Raw genomic sequence first — 16,795 nt, forward strand, 5'->3', positions numbered from 1 at the left:
GATTGTTGGTGGATGGATGATTGCATACTTGGGTGGACAGATGCACTAATGGATTGGTGGCCGAGTAAGTGGATGTGTGGATGGGTGGGTAGGTGATGGCCAATGCAAACAAAGAATATGTAAAACCAATTCAATTTTGTGAAGGCCCAGGTTGATTATTGTCACCAGACAATAAAATTAAGAATTCTGACCTCCAACCAGCAAAATGAGAATGAGCAAAGGTGAGAGAAATTAAAATAATTCTCCAAGACAGAGGATGCTGACCCAGGACTTTTGAGCATCCTCTAGTTCTCAGACTTGCTGTCTCTCTAGTTTGTGCAAGCCACTTCACCCACTATGCCTCAGTTTGTCTATTAGGTACAGATAATAATGCCATGGCCTTTCCCTGTCTCCACAAGAGTGTCACGAGGGTAAATGAGACAGTACACAGAGTGTGCCAAGAGCTTCAGGGAAGATCCGTGTTGACAGAGAAACAGATTTAATAACAATAATCACACCTTGCATTTGGATCAAGCTTTGCACTTTTCAAAGCTCTTTCACAGACATTGTTATCTCACTTGACTCTCAAAACAATTCGAGGCAGGTATTATCCCTCTTCTCAGGTGAGGAAACTGAGGTGCAGGGCGATAAAGTGACATGCCCGGGGTTACTCTTAGTGAGGGGCAGGTCTTCTGACTCGAAGGCTGCTGTACAATTTTGATGACAGCCTTTTTCGGATAGATTATCTCCTTTCCTGCCTCCCTGAGGAGACCCAGACATCATAGACCATCTCTGTGATGACTCAGGGTCATTATCATGACCATCAGCCCCCGTGCTGTCCTCTAGACCTGGCCATAGGTGCAGGTGCAGAGACGCGGGATAGAGGGTCTCTACCCTAGGGGGCTCCTAGGGGCAGGTGGCCACGTGCAGCTCCCCAGCCCGGTCACCACGTGTCCCGGCCATCTCCTCTGGCTCCGTCTCACTCTCCCGCCTCCCCCCTCTCTCCACCGTCAGTGTTTGTGCCTGGCACGTGGCTTCCATGGCCACCGCAGACCTCTCCCTGCCACTCTTGGCTCTTTCTTCTCTCTCGCCTTCCTGCCACGTCTTCCACACTTGCAGCCTATCCCACCACATCCCTAGCCCTTCTGTAGACCCAGCCAGCCCATCAGGGCTCGATGAATGTGTTCTCCAGAAAACCAGCCAATCGCCTGCCTGCTCTCTGAAACCGTGGCTGTGCTCTGTGGTGGCCACTCCCCCCACACCCTCCGCGACCCCCGGACCCCCGAGGGAGAGAGGCCCCTGCCGGTGGGGTCTGAGCTGTGCTTTTGCTACGGCTGCACCAGACATCGTGGGTTTGTTCTACAAGGTTGAAACCCTGGGCTGTTGGTGAGCTGGGGTGGTCAGGGCGGGCTGGCCAGCCTGCCTCAAGTTGGCACTCACTCCTCCGTGGAAAGGCAAGAATTCGCCATCTACAGCACTCGCTTCCCTCCCACCAAGGAAGGCAGCCCTACAGCCCCTCCCATCAGCACGGTTTCTCTCCCCACAGCGTGGCATCCCAAACAACCGGGGTTACATCCCTGCAAGCCCTGTGGACCTTCCCCAGGGGACTCCAGGATGCTCCCACCAGGGTGCCTTTCTCCCTGGTTGCTGTCGGGCCTCCCACAGGCTGACTGCAAGCACCTTGGCCTCTCCCCCCCCACCAAGGGAGGATATGATGGGTGTGCCCACAAGTCTCCGGTGGAGACAATAGGACAGGAATGCATTAGCTTCCGAACAAACACTGTGTGGGCTCGCACAATTGCCTTGGATTCTCATCCAAGAAACACATTTCGCTGTTCGAGGGCGCGGGTGGCTTGCCTGCCCCAGCCCGCCCACACCCCTTTCTACGCCAGAGACTTTGATGAGAGCGCCGCCCCTCCCCACCCACTCCAGGGCCTTCCACCTGCCCGCCCCCACTCCCCACCCCCGTGGGGCAAGCCTGCCTCCTCCATCGGTGCAGCTTTTCTCCCGGAGAGTCCTGCCTGGGCTGAGAATGGCCTGCCCACCCAAAGAGTGCCCGCCCCGGTCGCTACTTATTTTAACCATTCTGTTATTGTGATAAAGTTTGCATAACATAACATCGATCACTCTGGCCGTCTTCAAGCGTACAACTAAGCGGCATTAGGCACCTTCACACTGTTGTGCAACATCGCCACCATCCATCGCTAGAACGTTTTGTCTTCCTTCCCGACCTGCAACGCCGTCCCCACGAAACACCGGCTCCCCAGTCCCCGCTCGTGCCCGCCCCGACCCCCCCCCCCGTTCTACTTTCTGTCTCTACGAATTTGACTCTTCTGACTCAAGAAGTGGAATCAGACAGGATTTGTCCTTTTGTGACTGTTTTTCGCTCGGCGTAGTGTCCGCGAGGTAAATTTATCCACGTTGCAGCGCAGGTCAGCATTTCCTTCCATGTTAAGGCTGAAGAACATTCCATTGCATACGGATGGACCGCAGTAGTTCATCCATCCATCCCTCCACGGACCCCCAAGTTGCTTCTGCCTCTCGCCTGTTGTGAACATGGTGGACAGGTACCTGTTCGGATGGCCACAGCTTCTTGAGACTCCTCTGGGACTTAAAAAAAAAAAAAAAGCATTGTCTCCAGAAGGTGCCAAATAGAGCATACGTAAACAAGAGCGCTCATTGACCTCCTCAACACTCCAGCAGAGATTTGTTTATCCAAACACTAGCTGTCACTGGGGAAAAAGCAGAGTCCTGAAGACATGGAACACAGAACAGGTAAGTTTGGCCAAGATAGAAAAGAGTGGAAAGATCCTGCACCTGGACCGCTGCCTGCAAACGACAGGTAGGGACAGATTCTTGGGGAACCACAGATCACCCAGAGGCATGAGAGCCTCTAAGAGGGACAGTGAAAGGGGTCCCAGCGGGGAGCCCCTGTGGACTTGTGTCAAGGGCTCCTGGTTGAGGAGGCCAGCCTCTTGTCATACCGCAAAGAGCAGCCGAGTGTGACTTCTGGGGAGGTTGGGAGGGACGCTGTCCAAAGCCCCTTCGGCACTAGGGTTCTGAGACTCTACTCTCAAAAGCTGGTAATGAGAGGCCAGAACAGCATTTGCAGGGAGAATAGGAAGCGGTCTGCAGCCTCCCTGCAGATTCCCTTCGTATCCTTGCACCCTGCAACTGTGAAGGAAAAGTGTGATGACCAACCCCGGTCCTCCCCCACTTCCCTGAGCAAACCCAGCAAGCCGCTTGCAAGAGGGCCTATCACGCATTGTGATTGTTGGCTTCACACAGACTTTCCCAAACAAGCAAATGGAAGATAAGGTTGAAGGAGAGGCTCTGGGGTTGAGAACCCGCCTGTAGCTCTGCCTGAGGGCCCAGGGGAGCTACCCTCACCCTCCAGAGTCCCCCGCTACCCGCCCCCGTTCCCTAAGTCTGTTCCCTGCCCAGCTAGCCAGGAGCCAGGGCCACCAGGGACACAGCCAGGCAGGGGGAGGGTGTGGGGGGTAGTCTGGGCACGAAGAGGGGAGGAGGGATTGGAAGGGAGTAGTCCAGTCACAAAGATGCAGGAAAGAAAGACACAGACCCCGCTTTGGAGTTCTCAACTGTCATCTGGGAGCAGAGGGCAGGCCAGAACTTTCCACGTGGTTCTGTCAGCCGTTCAGACAGCCACACGGAGGGACAATCAATCACATTTCAGAACATCGAGTACTTGTCAGCCCTTACGCTTACTAGTACTTCCCATCAAGTTACCTTACTCATCCTGGGGCACCTGGGTGGCTCAGTCGGTTAAGCGTCCGACTTCGGCTCAGGTCATGATCTTGAGGTTCGTGAGTTCAAGTCCGCGTCGGGCTCTGTGCTGACAGCTCAGAGCCTGGAACCTGCTTCGGATTCTGTCTCCCTCTCTCTCTGCCCCTCCCCTGCTCTTGCTCTCTCTTTCTCTCTCTCAAAACTAAATACACATTTTTTTTTTAATTTTTTAAAAAAGGTACCTCACTTGTCCCTAGAACCCCTAAGAGGCTAATCTCAGGACAGAACATGCTCCCAGGGTCATTTCAACGTGACACACACAACAAGCACTACTGAGCGCCTACTATGCGTCACCCCGCGTTCTAGACGCTTCCAGAGCATACCTTGTTCTTCCCACGAGCTGCCAGTTCTGCCCCCCTCCCCCACTTTCCCCACCCAGCTGCCAGCACGCACTCCGTCTCAAAGAGTTCCCTTCTCACCAGATTGCCCCCCACCTTTCTTGTGATTTCTACCAACAATGTTGTTTGAAGGATCGTTTCCCAATAAGCACTACAGAAAACCTGTGAGGGAACAAAGTACCTTCAGAAAGAAACCCCAGCAAACCTTACAGAGCTCTCCTGATATATATGAGTCCCTATGTCCCCTGCAGATAAGTGGGGCTAGGCCCACATCCCCATGCTGATCCCATTCCAGACAGCCACAGGACCCTCCCCGGGTTCGAACCAACATCCCCCCCCCACCCCTCCAGAGCAGCTGGGTTGGGTGTGGACCACATGCCTTAGGTACACCTGCTACAAGGTGAATCACTTCCACCGGCTTTTTCCAGAACCTGTTTCCTGGTCTTCACTCTAGCCTCCTGGGTCCTGTAACTGAGGGAGGCCCTTCCCTGTGTGCCCCCCACAAAGGTCCACCGGGCACCGGCTTGGCAGAAGGCTCCCCTGCCTCCCCCTTGGGGCTCTGCAGCTCCGGGAGGCAAGAAAACTCCAGAAGCAGACACTGGCTTAAGAAGGGGAGGGACTGGGGCGCCTGGGTGGCTCAGTCGGTTAAGCGTCCGACTTCGGCTCAGGTCACCATCTCGCGGTCCATGAGTTCGAGCCCCGCGTCGGGCTCTGCGCTGACAGCTCAGAGCCTGGAGCCTGTTTCAGATTCTGTGTCTCCCTCTCTCTCTGACCCTCCCCCATTCATGCTCTGTCTCTCTCTGTCTCAAAAATAAATAAATGTTAAAAAAAAAAAAAAAAAAGAAGGGGAGGGACAGCTGTGTGCTGCAGACTGTCCCACTGTGCCTGTGTACTGTAATTATTTAACCCGTCCCCCTGTGGGTGCACGGTAGTTTTACTGTAGTGATAGCGCAGCAAAAGCCGCGTATCCCTGTCGTGGTGCGTGCGTCCGGGTCCATTTATTCTGACCGCGATCACCAAATTGCCGTCTAGAGACCTGCGCCAGCCTCCGTTTCCACATCGGTTATAATTTTGTGTCGCGTCCCCTCCGGCGAGAGGGGTGTGTGGGGCGGGGTACCCACGTGCCCATCACTCTCGCCTCTCCGAGTGTGTGCACCCGGGTGACCTTTGGGGGAGGGGCCTCGCCGCGTCCGCCCTTGCCCGCCCGCCCTCCGGGCTGTCGCAGCCTGTGTGCTAGGCGCTGTGCCGGTGCGGGGACCAATCAGAGGCCCCGCCCTGGTGGGGCTTGCCTTCTAGCGGGGAGACCCAAGTATCAACAAGTGTCAACAAGTATCAACAAGTATCAACTTGTCCGGGGGTGAGCTATGCGGCAGCGAGAAGTAAGCCAGGAGGTGAGCGGGGCCGGCCGGCTTCACACAGGCTGGAGAGGTGACACTGGGGCAGAGTCCTGAACAAGGGGGTAGAGTGAGGTCCGCAACTCCGTGGTGGCCGAGAATCTGGGTGACGGGAGCACGAAGGTCTGGAGTCAGAGCCGTGGCAGTGAGTAGAAGAGGTTCACCAGCGGCCTCAACGCCTGTCCCTCTGTGCCTCCTGCACCATTTCCTCCCCTGGACTGTCCCTTGCTCTCCGCCTGCTTTTCATTCGAGCAGGTCGAGGGCTACCTCTCTGTCCATTCATCCTAAAACGATTCCGGTGTGTCGGCCGCAAGCCCAGTTCTGACAGATACAAAGGGGAAGGAGGCCTGGTGTCTCTGGCCCTGACCTGTGCCCGGGCCTGCTGTGGCCTCGATGCCCTGCACGCTCATTGGGCACGTGGCAAGGCTTGCCCTAAATCTTCAGCCCTCCTGAGGCGAATGCTTGTGGCTCTTGCTAAGAGGGACCCCTGGGCTGGGTGGATGGACATGACAGGAGAAGGGGAGGGACAAGGAGGATGTATCGAATTTGGGTTTCAAGCTAGCGATAGGAATAGTCCCCCTGTGGCGTCACCTGTGCTTGAACTCATCACACCCGCGTCAAGGACTTTGACTCCAGTTCTGGTTCAGGGGACGAGGATACTCATCCTAAAAATGCCTTCCTCTGGTGCTCTCCCCACCCTCCACCTTTCCTTTAAAACAAAAAACAGGGGTGTCTGGGTGGCTCAGTCTGGCTGCTGATGTCAGCTCAGGTCATGATCTCACGGTTCATGAGTTCGAGCCCCACCTTGGGCTCTGCACTGATGGTGCGGAGCTTGCTTGGGATTCCCTCTCTCCCTCTCTCTCTGCGCCACCCGTGTACTCTCTCAAAATAAATAAATAAACTCAAAACAAAAAACAATGCATGAATCTTATCAACCAACATTTAGCAAATCCTCAACGGTTGCCAGGACCTAGGCTAGGTGTTAGAGGTGGCCAAGATGAGCACAGCACTCTCCCAGGCTTCACTTGTGTGAAATGCCAAGTGGTTGGGGACGTCAGGTGAGAAGTCAGTGAGAAGCAGGAGCGGGGGGGGGGGGGGGGGGGGTACCATGGGCTGGGGGTGATCCAGGAGTCTCCAAGGAAAGCTGGGAAGTGCTGTGGGCCTTGAAGAGTGGGTGAGTACGGAGAGTTCCAGCAGAGGGAAAAGTCATCCGTGGCAGATCATCTAAGTGCAGGGTCATCCCGCGGATGCGGTGATCAATGTCGCAGGGATGGCGGTGGAGATGTACCAAGGGGGAAGGGGACAGAGGGAGAAGTGGCCAATGGGGTTGAGAGTAAGTGGGGGAGGGGCAGAGAGAGAGGGAGACCCAGAATCCGAAGCAGGCTCCAGGCTCTGAGCTGTCAGCACAGAGCCCGACATGGGGCTCGAACCCACGGACCGTGAGATCATGCCCCGAGCCAAAGTCAGAAGCCACCCAGGCGCCCCGTGATGTTATATGAATTCTATCTCAGTTGAGAGAGAGAGAGAATAAGATGAGGCCAAGGGAAGCCTGGACAAGGGCATGGCCAGTCCCAGCACTGAGCAGCCTGGCCATGGCCTTGGTCAGGAAGCAATTCCAACCTCTGGGTAAGTCAACACTGCTGTGGTTTTGCAGAAGAGCACTTTGTTTCTGGAAGCTTTCCTCTAGCCGGGGCCCAGGAGTGCCTGAGACCATGGCCGAGCCTCCCTCGCCCATCAGGAAGTCTTTACCCTCATTGCATTTCTCTGAGGATTTTCTCTGACCAGGTGTTACAGCTGATGACCCCAGCGTGTTTGCTACCAAGCCATGGTCTCTAATCGCAACCTTCTGACCTGGCCTGGGGGCCCAGGCTCTATGCCCACAGTGGTCCTCCAACCGTTCAAATCCTGCCAGAGAAATCGCCGTGTCCCTGCTGCCCTCTGACCTTCGTGGGCTCTCTTCCCCGCCACACCCTGAGTAGCGTTCTCTGCCTCTCTCTTCTACAGCTCTTGCAATCTCAGGATGTGAAGGAAGACGCCGTCCTGTGCTGCTCGATGGAGGTAAGCATCTCCGACCTCAGACCTGGTGTGCCCCTCACACCTGCCAGTTGTGGCTGTGTAAGGATCACTGGACACACGCACAAGTCCCCGGCGAAGGTGTGGAGACAGGGCTGGTGGGGAATGGCTTCCTGAGTTGACGTGAACTCCTGCATCCAGGACTGTCAACCCCCAACCAGAGTAAATGTGGACAGAGTGACCGACCCACCACTAGCTGGAGAGAGAGGTGGCTGCTTCTCTAGAGAGAAGGACCACGTGCTGGCCTTGTCCACTGTGCTTCTGTGCCCAAGACCACCTTCTTCTTGCCCAGGCACGCCCCACAAATGACTTAAGAAATTCCAAGTGATGTGACCCCCCCGCCCCCAAGTATCTCCCTTGACTTTGGTGGTATGGGGTTTGCGGAAGGCGCCTGAGGTTTGAAACCGCCCCCCTGCCCCGTGTTGGCAACCACCTTCTTCAAAATACCCCCTTAGGAGGTGCCACTCCTGTGCCCAAAATGTGGCCACTACTCATTGAAACTCTTCCTCTGGGATCTCCCTCAGGGGCAAACGTTGCCCTGGGAAGTCAGCCCAGCCATTTAGAATGGAGTACAGTGAGGACAGGCGCGTCCAGCATGAGCCCCCAGGGCACGTCAGGGCTGCGTGAGCATGCGTCTCAGGTGGCTTCTGTCCAGCCTCCAAGGCTACTCGCATCCCAAGGATCTCAGAGGCCAGAAGTGCTGCGATTCTGGACAACGGCCTGAGGTCTACATGATAATCACTGTTCATTTGTGGAGCTCCAAATGGGTACCTTACATGGGACTTGGGGATGGCAGGGGCTGCACTGATGCAGAAGATTGGGACTCCTTCTTCCCTATGGGGGCTTTTCAACATCATCAGGGGCAGGCCCTCTGGCTGGCCTTCTGCCGCAGTTCATGTTTCCCTCCTACACTTCATGTCACAAGGGTGGCCAGAGGTCAGTGCTGGGGAGGGGAGGTGGGATTGGGGGCAGGAGAGAAGGAAGGAGAGGAACAGGAGGCCTCATCCCTGCTCTCAGGTTCTGCGCAGAGACACGCAGGTCTCTCGTTTCTAGAGAGACATCATAGCAAGTGAAAATTAACATGCTGCAGCCTGATCACCTTTGAAGGGAGCAGGTCAACCATTGAGGGTGTGGGCAGTAGTCGAGGAGGGAAAGCTCTTGGGTGAAAGACAGAAGAGGCATGGTCCTGGTGAGAGCTCTTTTTAGCCCTGGGCAGCAGGCAATGACCTAACCCCTCTTCTTCTTGCGGCAGATTGGTCATTAAATGTGGGCTCTCACAGTTGACTATTTCTGCCCTCCGGCCTCCCTGTTCTCCCTGTGGCACAGATGCCTGGGCCCGCACCTTCCAGAGGGATAGTCCAGTGGTTTCCTGTCACTGCCCCCAGCCCTTCTAACCCAGGTGGGTCAGCTTGCCATTCCGGAGCCCAAGCCCGGTCCTAACCCCCCACTTCTCTGCCCGCAGCTGCAGAGCACAGGCCGGCTGCTGGAGGAGCAGCTGCCCGAGATGATGACCGAGCTCCTGGCCAGCGCCCGCGACAAGATGCTGTGCCCCTCAGAGTCCATGCTGACCCGGTCGCTGCTTCTGGAGGTCATCGAGCTCCATGCCAACAGCTGGAACCCTCTGACGCCCCCCATCACGCAGTACTACAACAGAACCATCCAGAAACTGACAGCCTGACAGCCAGGGGGCCTGGCGGGCGGCCCGCGGGCAGCTGGGGCCCTGGTACACAGGGCCAGATGGACAGGCGGGAGGACAGGGGTGGCCCTGGCGGGAGAAAGAAATGGGGAGGAAAGCAGGCAGAGCCGGCGGCCAGTCTGGAGCCAGACCGGGAAGGAGTGCCCCTCATCTGAGCCCCCCCAGCCCCAAGCATGTGGCAGTTCACACCAATAAGGGAAGCATGTTTCTTTCTCATGGTGGCCCCGATCGCCCCTCCCCACTCCTGCTCCTCCCCGCCCCCTCCCATCAAACGCGTCCCCCGCAGGGCTTTGTGCGAGGGGTTTCATCTCTGTGACTCCGCTGAGGCCCTGGCAGCTCCGCACGCCGGGGTACCGCTTGGGTCAGAAAGGACCTCAGAAGGCTGAAAAAGTGGGTCGGAGACGGGCTTGCATTGTTCCTGCTGTCAGCCGCAGTCGCCAACTGCTGCCAAGCAGGCGACAGAGAGCAGATGTCCGGGAGGACAAAGGCGGGCAGGGTCCCCACCAGCCGCCCGTAATTGACGGCCTTTGTCCGCCACGGTCGAGCTGGGGGGGCTGGGGGACGGAGGCTTCTCCCCTAACCTTCACGCTGCCCCCTCCCCGCTTCCAGGTCCTCCTTTTGGCCCCCAAGCCTCGGGGGGGGGGGGGGGGGCCCAGGGGGCAGGGAGCAGGGAGGGGAGCTGGAGTTGGCGAATCCTACTTGTACTCTTGTGTTTTATTGTTTTATTTTCAAAAGTCAGCTGCTTTGAAGTCTCCTCTCTCAATGAAAAGAGCCCGAGATGTGATCACACAGTCAGCGCCACGAGGACCCCCTGATTAGTGGAAGATCAAACCCGGCTCCCTCTGGAAGGATTCTAGCCACAGACAGCTTGCCAGTAGCCAATTAGGGTAATTGGAAACTTCTGCCCCGGCGGGGGTCCTGCTGGAACCCTGTGTCCTCAGCCCTTGGCTTCCAGTACCCCTGTTCTCTCATTCTAGCTGTGCTGTGTCAATGGGCCGATACTGTCGCAGGCCCCCGGGAGTGTGTATCCTGGCCCGGGGGCCTGGTGGTGAATGGGGCACCGAAGGAGGCTGGCAAATTAAAGCCAAAATGCTAGGTGATGTTGCCCGCGCCACACACGGGTCTTGTCCCAAGCTTAGTGGGGGGGCATGTGGCCGTTGGGGACTGCCTGGCTCCCCAGGACTCGGCATCTGGCTAAATGGGCTGTGCCGCTGCCCCGGCCTCATCACAGGCAGGACCCAACAGCCCAGGCCCCCCCCACAGCCAAGGTCTCTGCGCTCCGGGAGGGCTCTGGGCACTGTAGCCCCTGAGCTGTGGGGAACGGTGCGTTCATTGAGTCTTGAGCGTAACGGTCGGGTGACTAGGTGAGGCCGCCAGACAGATCTTTCCAGGCTGGGAACAAGGCTGGGGGTTCTTGAAAGGGCCAGGTCCTGGGAAGAGCCCCTTCTCTGTTGGAGGAGGATGCGGGTCAGGCTCTAGGAGGCTGGCTTCCAGGTTGTCACGGCATCCGCATAGCCCCATCTCTGGGGTCTGGAGCCCATACTTTGATAAGCCCCCATAAAATGACTTCAGAGCCCAGCAGCTCCCTTTACTGAGGCTGGTCACTCCCTGTGTCACTGGAGGGCCCTGGCTGCCTGGTCCGCTCAGGCTGGCCAGGGGGTGAGGGCTGGAGGTTTCCCTTTGTGGACTCCAAGTCTGGAGGAGCAGGCAGGTCCCCCAGTACTCCCTGGCTTTCTCCACCTGCTGCAACCTGACCTTCAGCCCCGGGATGGGAGCCTTTGCCAAGCCCAAGGAAGAGCGTGTTGGAGACACATGTCGGGGGGCACAGGTTTACCTGGAATGGGTCAGTAGCCTCCAAGAGGCCCGTGCTGCCTCTGCCCCTGGCCTTTGCCTCCTCCCCTCTTCAAGCTTCTCCTTGCTGCCTTTCCTTCTCAGTGGGCTCCTTCAGCCCAAGCTGGGGCCCCGGGACACCAGGGGCCCCATGGGAGGCCCTGAGAGAAGAGCTAGACTGAAGTTAGGGGGCTCAGAGAGGGCACCGGGGAAATCGTGGTCTCGAGGAGTCAGGCAGCCCCAGCAGGGCGCGCAGCCACTCCCTGGAAGGCCCCGGAGAGCTGTGTCTGGGCTGAAATGGGCTAGCGCCCCCGGAGTGCACAGTGTGCGTGTGTGTGTGTGTGTGCGCGTGTGTGTGTTTGTGAGCACATCTGCTGAGAACGAAGTAGGGCCCCAGAGGAAGAGAGTGGCCCAGGGGAACGGGGTCTCCTGCTCCTTCCATGGGGCAGAGAGCAAGCTTCACGAAGGGGCCCCAGACACCGTGCATGCAGGGACTGATGTTCCCAGGAAAGCTGAGACCCGTGACATCGCGGGCGCCATGGACCCAATGCCTCTTCCTCCTAACGGCCTCCTTGGTGGTCTTGCCTCAGGGCCACCCCTCCTTGACTGTTAGGACCAGAGTATGAAGAAGTAAGATATAAATATGTATACATATATAAATATATTTTTAATTACGTGTCGTGTCACGGTGGCTCCAGACGTATGGTTTGCCTAGTTTATCTCCATTGCTTGAAAGTGCTTCCTGGCCAATCCAAATAACAGTTTAAGCTGTTTTTCTAAATGCAGGTTGCTGCTACTCTTTGAGACATGGAAGGAAAACGTTTAAAAAAAAAAAGAAACTTTTTTTTTTTAAGGAAATAAGAGTGAAACGTAAAATCTGTGACTCTGAAGCAGCTTCCCGTGGGAGACTACTCAGACAGGAGCTGGGGGCAGAAGTGGGTTCCCCACAGACCCCCTAGCCTCTCCCTAGGCCAGACCCCCCCCCCACTTGTGCTGAGTGAGGAAGGCCATATCCAAGTTGACCTCTGAATGTATTTGGTGGGAGGCAAAACTGGATATTGCATTTCTAAGGCTCGTGTTGTTTTCCCTACTCGCCCGCGGCTTTCTTGGCGCAGCAAAGAGGCGAAGTCCGGCCATCTGATGTTGATCCTGTCTCGGTCTGTCCCCCCTGCCAGTCAAGACCAGATAGCCATTGTTTTCCTCTCGGGCGGCCAGCCTGCTCACCACAGCCCTGCTCCCCTCGGCCTTGTGGCTTTGCCTAAGCGCTGGGACCGCAACCCCAAGAAGGCTCCTAATCTCCCCTGGATAAGGTGGGGGCCCCACCATCCTCCGTGGGGAATGCTTACCCCACACCCAGTCTCGTCTGTTCGTCCTTCCTTAATCAGTCTGTAAACCTTTAAGGTTTAGGGATCGCCCTGTCCATCCATGTAAATGTAAATGTTGGCCGAGTCGGTATTTATTCTAATTTTTATTTTATTTTATTTTCTCTGAGGGACAGGGAGGGGGGGGTGTGGGAAATGTACCCCTGATCGCGCCCTGGGCAGCTGCAGGGGCGGGAACCCAGACAGCCCGGCCGCCGTGAGGAGCAGCCCCACGGGGCCGCCCCCAGACGCCACGTTCCAGTCCCTTATCTGGCATCAGAACCCGGCCAGTGCTCTCAGGGCCTGCCGGTGGAGTCCTGTCCCTCAGCTGCTGGCGCTCTGTTGGGACCTCTGCCTGGGCCTTTAAGGATGCAGATCAGAGAGAAGACAGCTCTCCTCTGCTCGGGACACTGGCGTAGAGGGCTGCCCACCTCGCCTGAGCCAGCTGGGAGCCTGGCGATAGGACCTACCTCCCTGGAGCAGGGGCCTGGGGCTTCCCGCCAAAGCTGCAGTAGAATCCTGCTCACGCGACCACTTTCCCTCCCTCAGTATGTCCTGCTTTCCAGCTGAACCCAAACTACAAGTGGGTTTAAAAAATAAACACCAAAAACCAAAAATGCCCTGAATCTGTGTTCTCTGTGTGTTCGGCAGAGGAAATCTTTCCCAAAGGCTTCTGTGGCCTCCACCGCCAATGAGCCCCTGCCCGGGCGACGAGCTAATGAGAACATTTCCCACAGTTTGGCCGTCTTGGAGAGCCGGGGCACGGTCTGGGGCCCGGGGAAGGCTGTGAAGGAGTGGTTCGGAGAATGTGGCTGGAGGGCACTTGTGCCCCCCATCCCCCCCAGGCTGGGAACCGTGGCCTATCCAAAGTCATAGGATTAGGCCGGTCCTGCAGAAAATAGCTTTTGCACTAAAGGTTTGGTCTGCTGCACGTCCGGCCACCCCACGCCCCAAACCCACTCCGTCCTTAGAAACATCACTGGAGCATTTGACTTATTTCAGAAAGACTGACGCTTGGGCCCAGAAGCTTCTAAAAGTCAGCAGCAAGTGGCTGTCCAGTCCCAGTGGGTGAAACCAGTCTTTCCTCAAAGGGCCCAGTGATTTATTTTCCTGTGATGATATGTCCCTTGTTTTGCACAATCCCTCTGATGGCAAGACGCTGGGGACACTGCCTCCTGGTAACAGATCCCCCTCGGGGGTTCTCGCTGGCTAGAACTTGCCAGCCTTTCACCTCCTCAGGGCAGCGACAAGCGCATCCACCCCCTTCCTGTGTCCCTGGCCTGGTCAAGATGGTGGCCAGCCCAGCCCAGAAGCCTGGTGACGGCTCGTTGAGATGGGTCACTGACCATTACTGAGTCACATGACACTGTGCAGGGACGGCCAGAAGTGCACAGATCGGTAGGGGGAGATGACATTTTAATTAAACAATGGAGATATTCGTCAAACCAAAGTGTTTACAAAAATGCAAACGTGTAGAAGCAGAAAACGGAGATCAAAGCGAAAGGTGTTTGAAGGTGGGAGAGAGAGTGGGGACATCTTACCGAACGCTAGTCACAAAAAGGGAGAGCAGATTTTTCTGGCGTGACTTAATCCTGATTCCAGAAGCTTCTAAGTTATTGAAAACTGTGAAACCCATCGTCTAAATAATAAATGTTTCAGTCTTGCATTTCACCACCATCTCTGCTGATACGTGCCGTGCGTCCTCCTGAGGGTAGGTTACATTTATACTGGGGTCTGTAGGAGTGGGGGGGAGAAGAAGACCATTTAGGATGAATAAGCTAGAACGTATGCACACACACCCACATGCGCGACTGGGAAGGGCCTTTTACACGCCAAGGTAAAGGGCAGGAGAAGAAGAGATTGGGAGGGAAGAAGTTGCTATGCCTCAGTATTAACGGTCTGTCTTCCCCACAGCTCCCAGGGCCTTTGGGGCCTTCCATACACTGTTTCAGGTGGTTCAGTAAAGTAGGTGGGTATTTTTGATCCCCATTTTACAGATGAGAAGGCTAAGGCTCAGAGAGCTGGCGTGACTGACCGACAGCCAAGGGCCAGTCCGCGGGAGTGCCAGGGGCAGAGCGAGAGCCAGGGGCCCCTTTCCCGAGCCCAGAAGGCGAGCATGTCCTCAGCAGCCTCTGAGCTGACCGCTGCGGAGCGAGGCCCCAGGGAGCCGCCAGTAACACCAGTCAGAAAGAGCAGTCAGCGGCCTGCTGGGACCACACGGGCAGCCGACGGAGGCTCCCCTCTGCGTCAGTGGGAAGAAGGCACATGATGAAATGCCTCAAATCAAGGGATTTGGGTGGGGTGGGGAGACCAAGCCATGCGGCAGAGTTCACACTGTTATGTAAAAGCATCCATTGGAATATGTGCCAACTGTCCCCTTGGACTGACAGCACATCAGGGGCTCTCAAGGTGGGTGGGAGGTGAGGGACGCTTACGAGGCGTGGAGTCGATACCCGGATCGCCTGCCAACTTCTCAAACTACGCACTGGAAGAGGACACCGTATACACCACAGTTTCCAAATTCTGGCCTTAGGGAGCCCCTCTCACTTACTCACTTGCACATGTGCTATGTGCTGAGTGGGAGAAAAGGTATTGAAGGCCGCCATCCATAGTCCAGGAATGTAGCACAAACATAACCATGAAGAGCCGTTACAGGCATGCACATTGAACGTCTAGGAACAGCAGGCGATGACGCCTCGTTCCTCACCTCCATCCGCGGTACAGGTCCCACCCGCTTCCGGAAGTTCGCACGGACCACTTCGCTTTACGAAGGACCTCCGTCAGTACCGGTTTTCCCTAACCTAAAGAAATCTGAAGACGATTTTCGGGGTTGTGAAAACGAGCAAAAAGTGAAAACGGCCTTCAGCGTTGAGCCAGGATGGAGGTGCCCCCCACCCCCAGCCGCGAGAGTGGGGCTGTCCGGCTCCTCCTTCTCGAAACACGCCCAGCATCTCAACATCAACCGCCAGAGCTTTGAACCGTGTCTGTGAGCATCTGTGTCTTATCCCGATTGATTTTACGCATCCCTTAACAAGATGTGTCCTAAGCTCTCTGAAAAGCTTGTTTGGGGAGGGGGGGGGGGGCGGTGTCTAGGAAGGCTCAAACATTCTCCATATAAATGAGTGCCGATCGCTTCTTCACTTTATGCCCTTGCAGCTAAAGCAAGTTTTCGTAGGAACAGTCCACTTTCTTTTAACTTCTTTTCATGTTTATTTATCTTTGAGAGAGACAGAGTGTGAGTGGGGGAGGAGCAGAGAGAGAGGGAGACACAGCATCGGAAGCAGGCTCCAGGCTCTGAGCCATCAGCACAGAGCCCAGGCGTGGGGCTCGAACTCGTGAACTGTGAGATCGTGACCTGAGCGAAGTCGGACGCTTAACCACCCAGGTGCCCCTGAATTCTGATCTTAAATGAAAATATTTTGTGGGCCCCTGAAAGTATCAGGTGCCCTAGCTTCCGTGCCTAATGCGTGCATCGGCCCTGGGAGGACATGGTCCCTGAGGGAGGAGTCTCACCTTTCCCTGCCACCCAGCTGAACTCGGGGCGAGCAGGCCAGAGGAGGGTGGCTGGAGGGGGCCAGCGGGGAAGCTCACGCTGCAGTCTTCCAGGCAAGTTGTTGGGAAGCGGATGCGATGGTGCGTCTTCTGCCCCAGATGGGCTGCTGGGCACACAGCCTGGGGCGCATCGCGAGCAGCTGCGTGTGCCTGACCCAGGAGACTGGCCCAGAGAATCCAAGCGCCACCCAGCAGTGGCTCCTGTCCACAGCACTGTCCCACACATACCCTCGTGCGGGCTCACCGGAGCCCCGGGAAGGAAATAAATAAATTCTTTCTGCCTGTTTTACATCTGAGGACACCGAGGCTTAGAGAACCATTATGGCTGAATGGTGTGTCCGCCAGGGCTGGGCACGTAGCTGGGCAAGGGGACTCGGGCACAAAGGTGCCCAGGATCCTGGATCCTCAGCCTGGTCCCCATACATGTTTTCAAATACACATTCTTGTCTGATCCTCATAATAGCTCTACCAAATGACAGACATTTTTGACTCCATTTTTTTAAATGTTTATTTATTTGGGGCGCCTGGGTGGCTCAGTTGGTTAAGCGTCGGACTGAAGCTCGTGGCACGATCTCACGGTTTGTGAGTTCGAGCCCCTCGTCGGGCTCTGTACTGACGGCCTGGAGCCTGCTTCGGATTCCGTAGCTCCCTTTCTCTCTGCCCCTCCCCCGCTCACGATCTCTCTCTCTCTCTCTCTCTCTCTCTCTCTCTGTCTCAAAAATAAATAAACATTTAAAAAGTTGTTTTTTAATGTTTATTTATTTATTT

General features: G+C 56.2%; 1 protein-coding gene across 9 annotated transcripts in view; it reads left to right on the plus strand.

Moving 5' to 3' along the window:
- CTIF (cap binding complex dependent translation initiation factor) overlaps window positions 1-13,092 on the plus strand; it is a 292,923-nt gene extending 279,831 nt beyond the window's left edge. For all 9 annotated transcript variants that reach the window (XM_078435261.2, XM_078435259.2, XM_078435264.2 and 6 more), the window contains 2 exons: window positions 7,520-7,573; window positions 9,051-13,092. In XM_078435261.2, coding sequence (XP_078291387.1) covers window positions 7,520-7,573; window positions 9,051-9,266 — 270 coding nt within the window. In that variant the 3' untranslated portion in view covers window positions 9,267-13,092. The remainder of the gene's footprint in view (window positions 1-7,519; window positions 7,574-9,050) is intronic.
- Window positions 13,093-16,795: the final 3,703 nt, after the last annotated feature.

The sequence above is a fragment of the Panthera onca genome, chromosome D3 (genome assembly GCF_046562875.1).
Source record: "Panthera onca isolate mPanOnc1 chromosome D3, mPanOnc1 haplotype 2, whole genome shotgun sequence".
NCBI classification, from domain to species: domain Eukaryota; kingdom Metazoa; phylum Chordata; class Mammalia; order Carnivora; family Felidae; genus Panthera; species Panthera onca.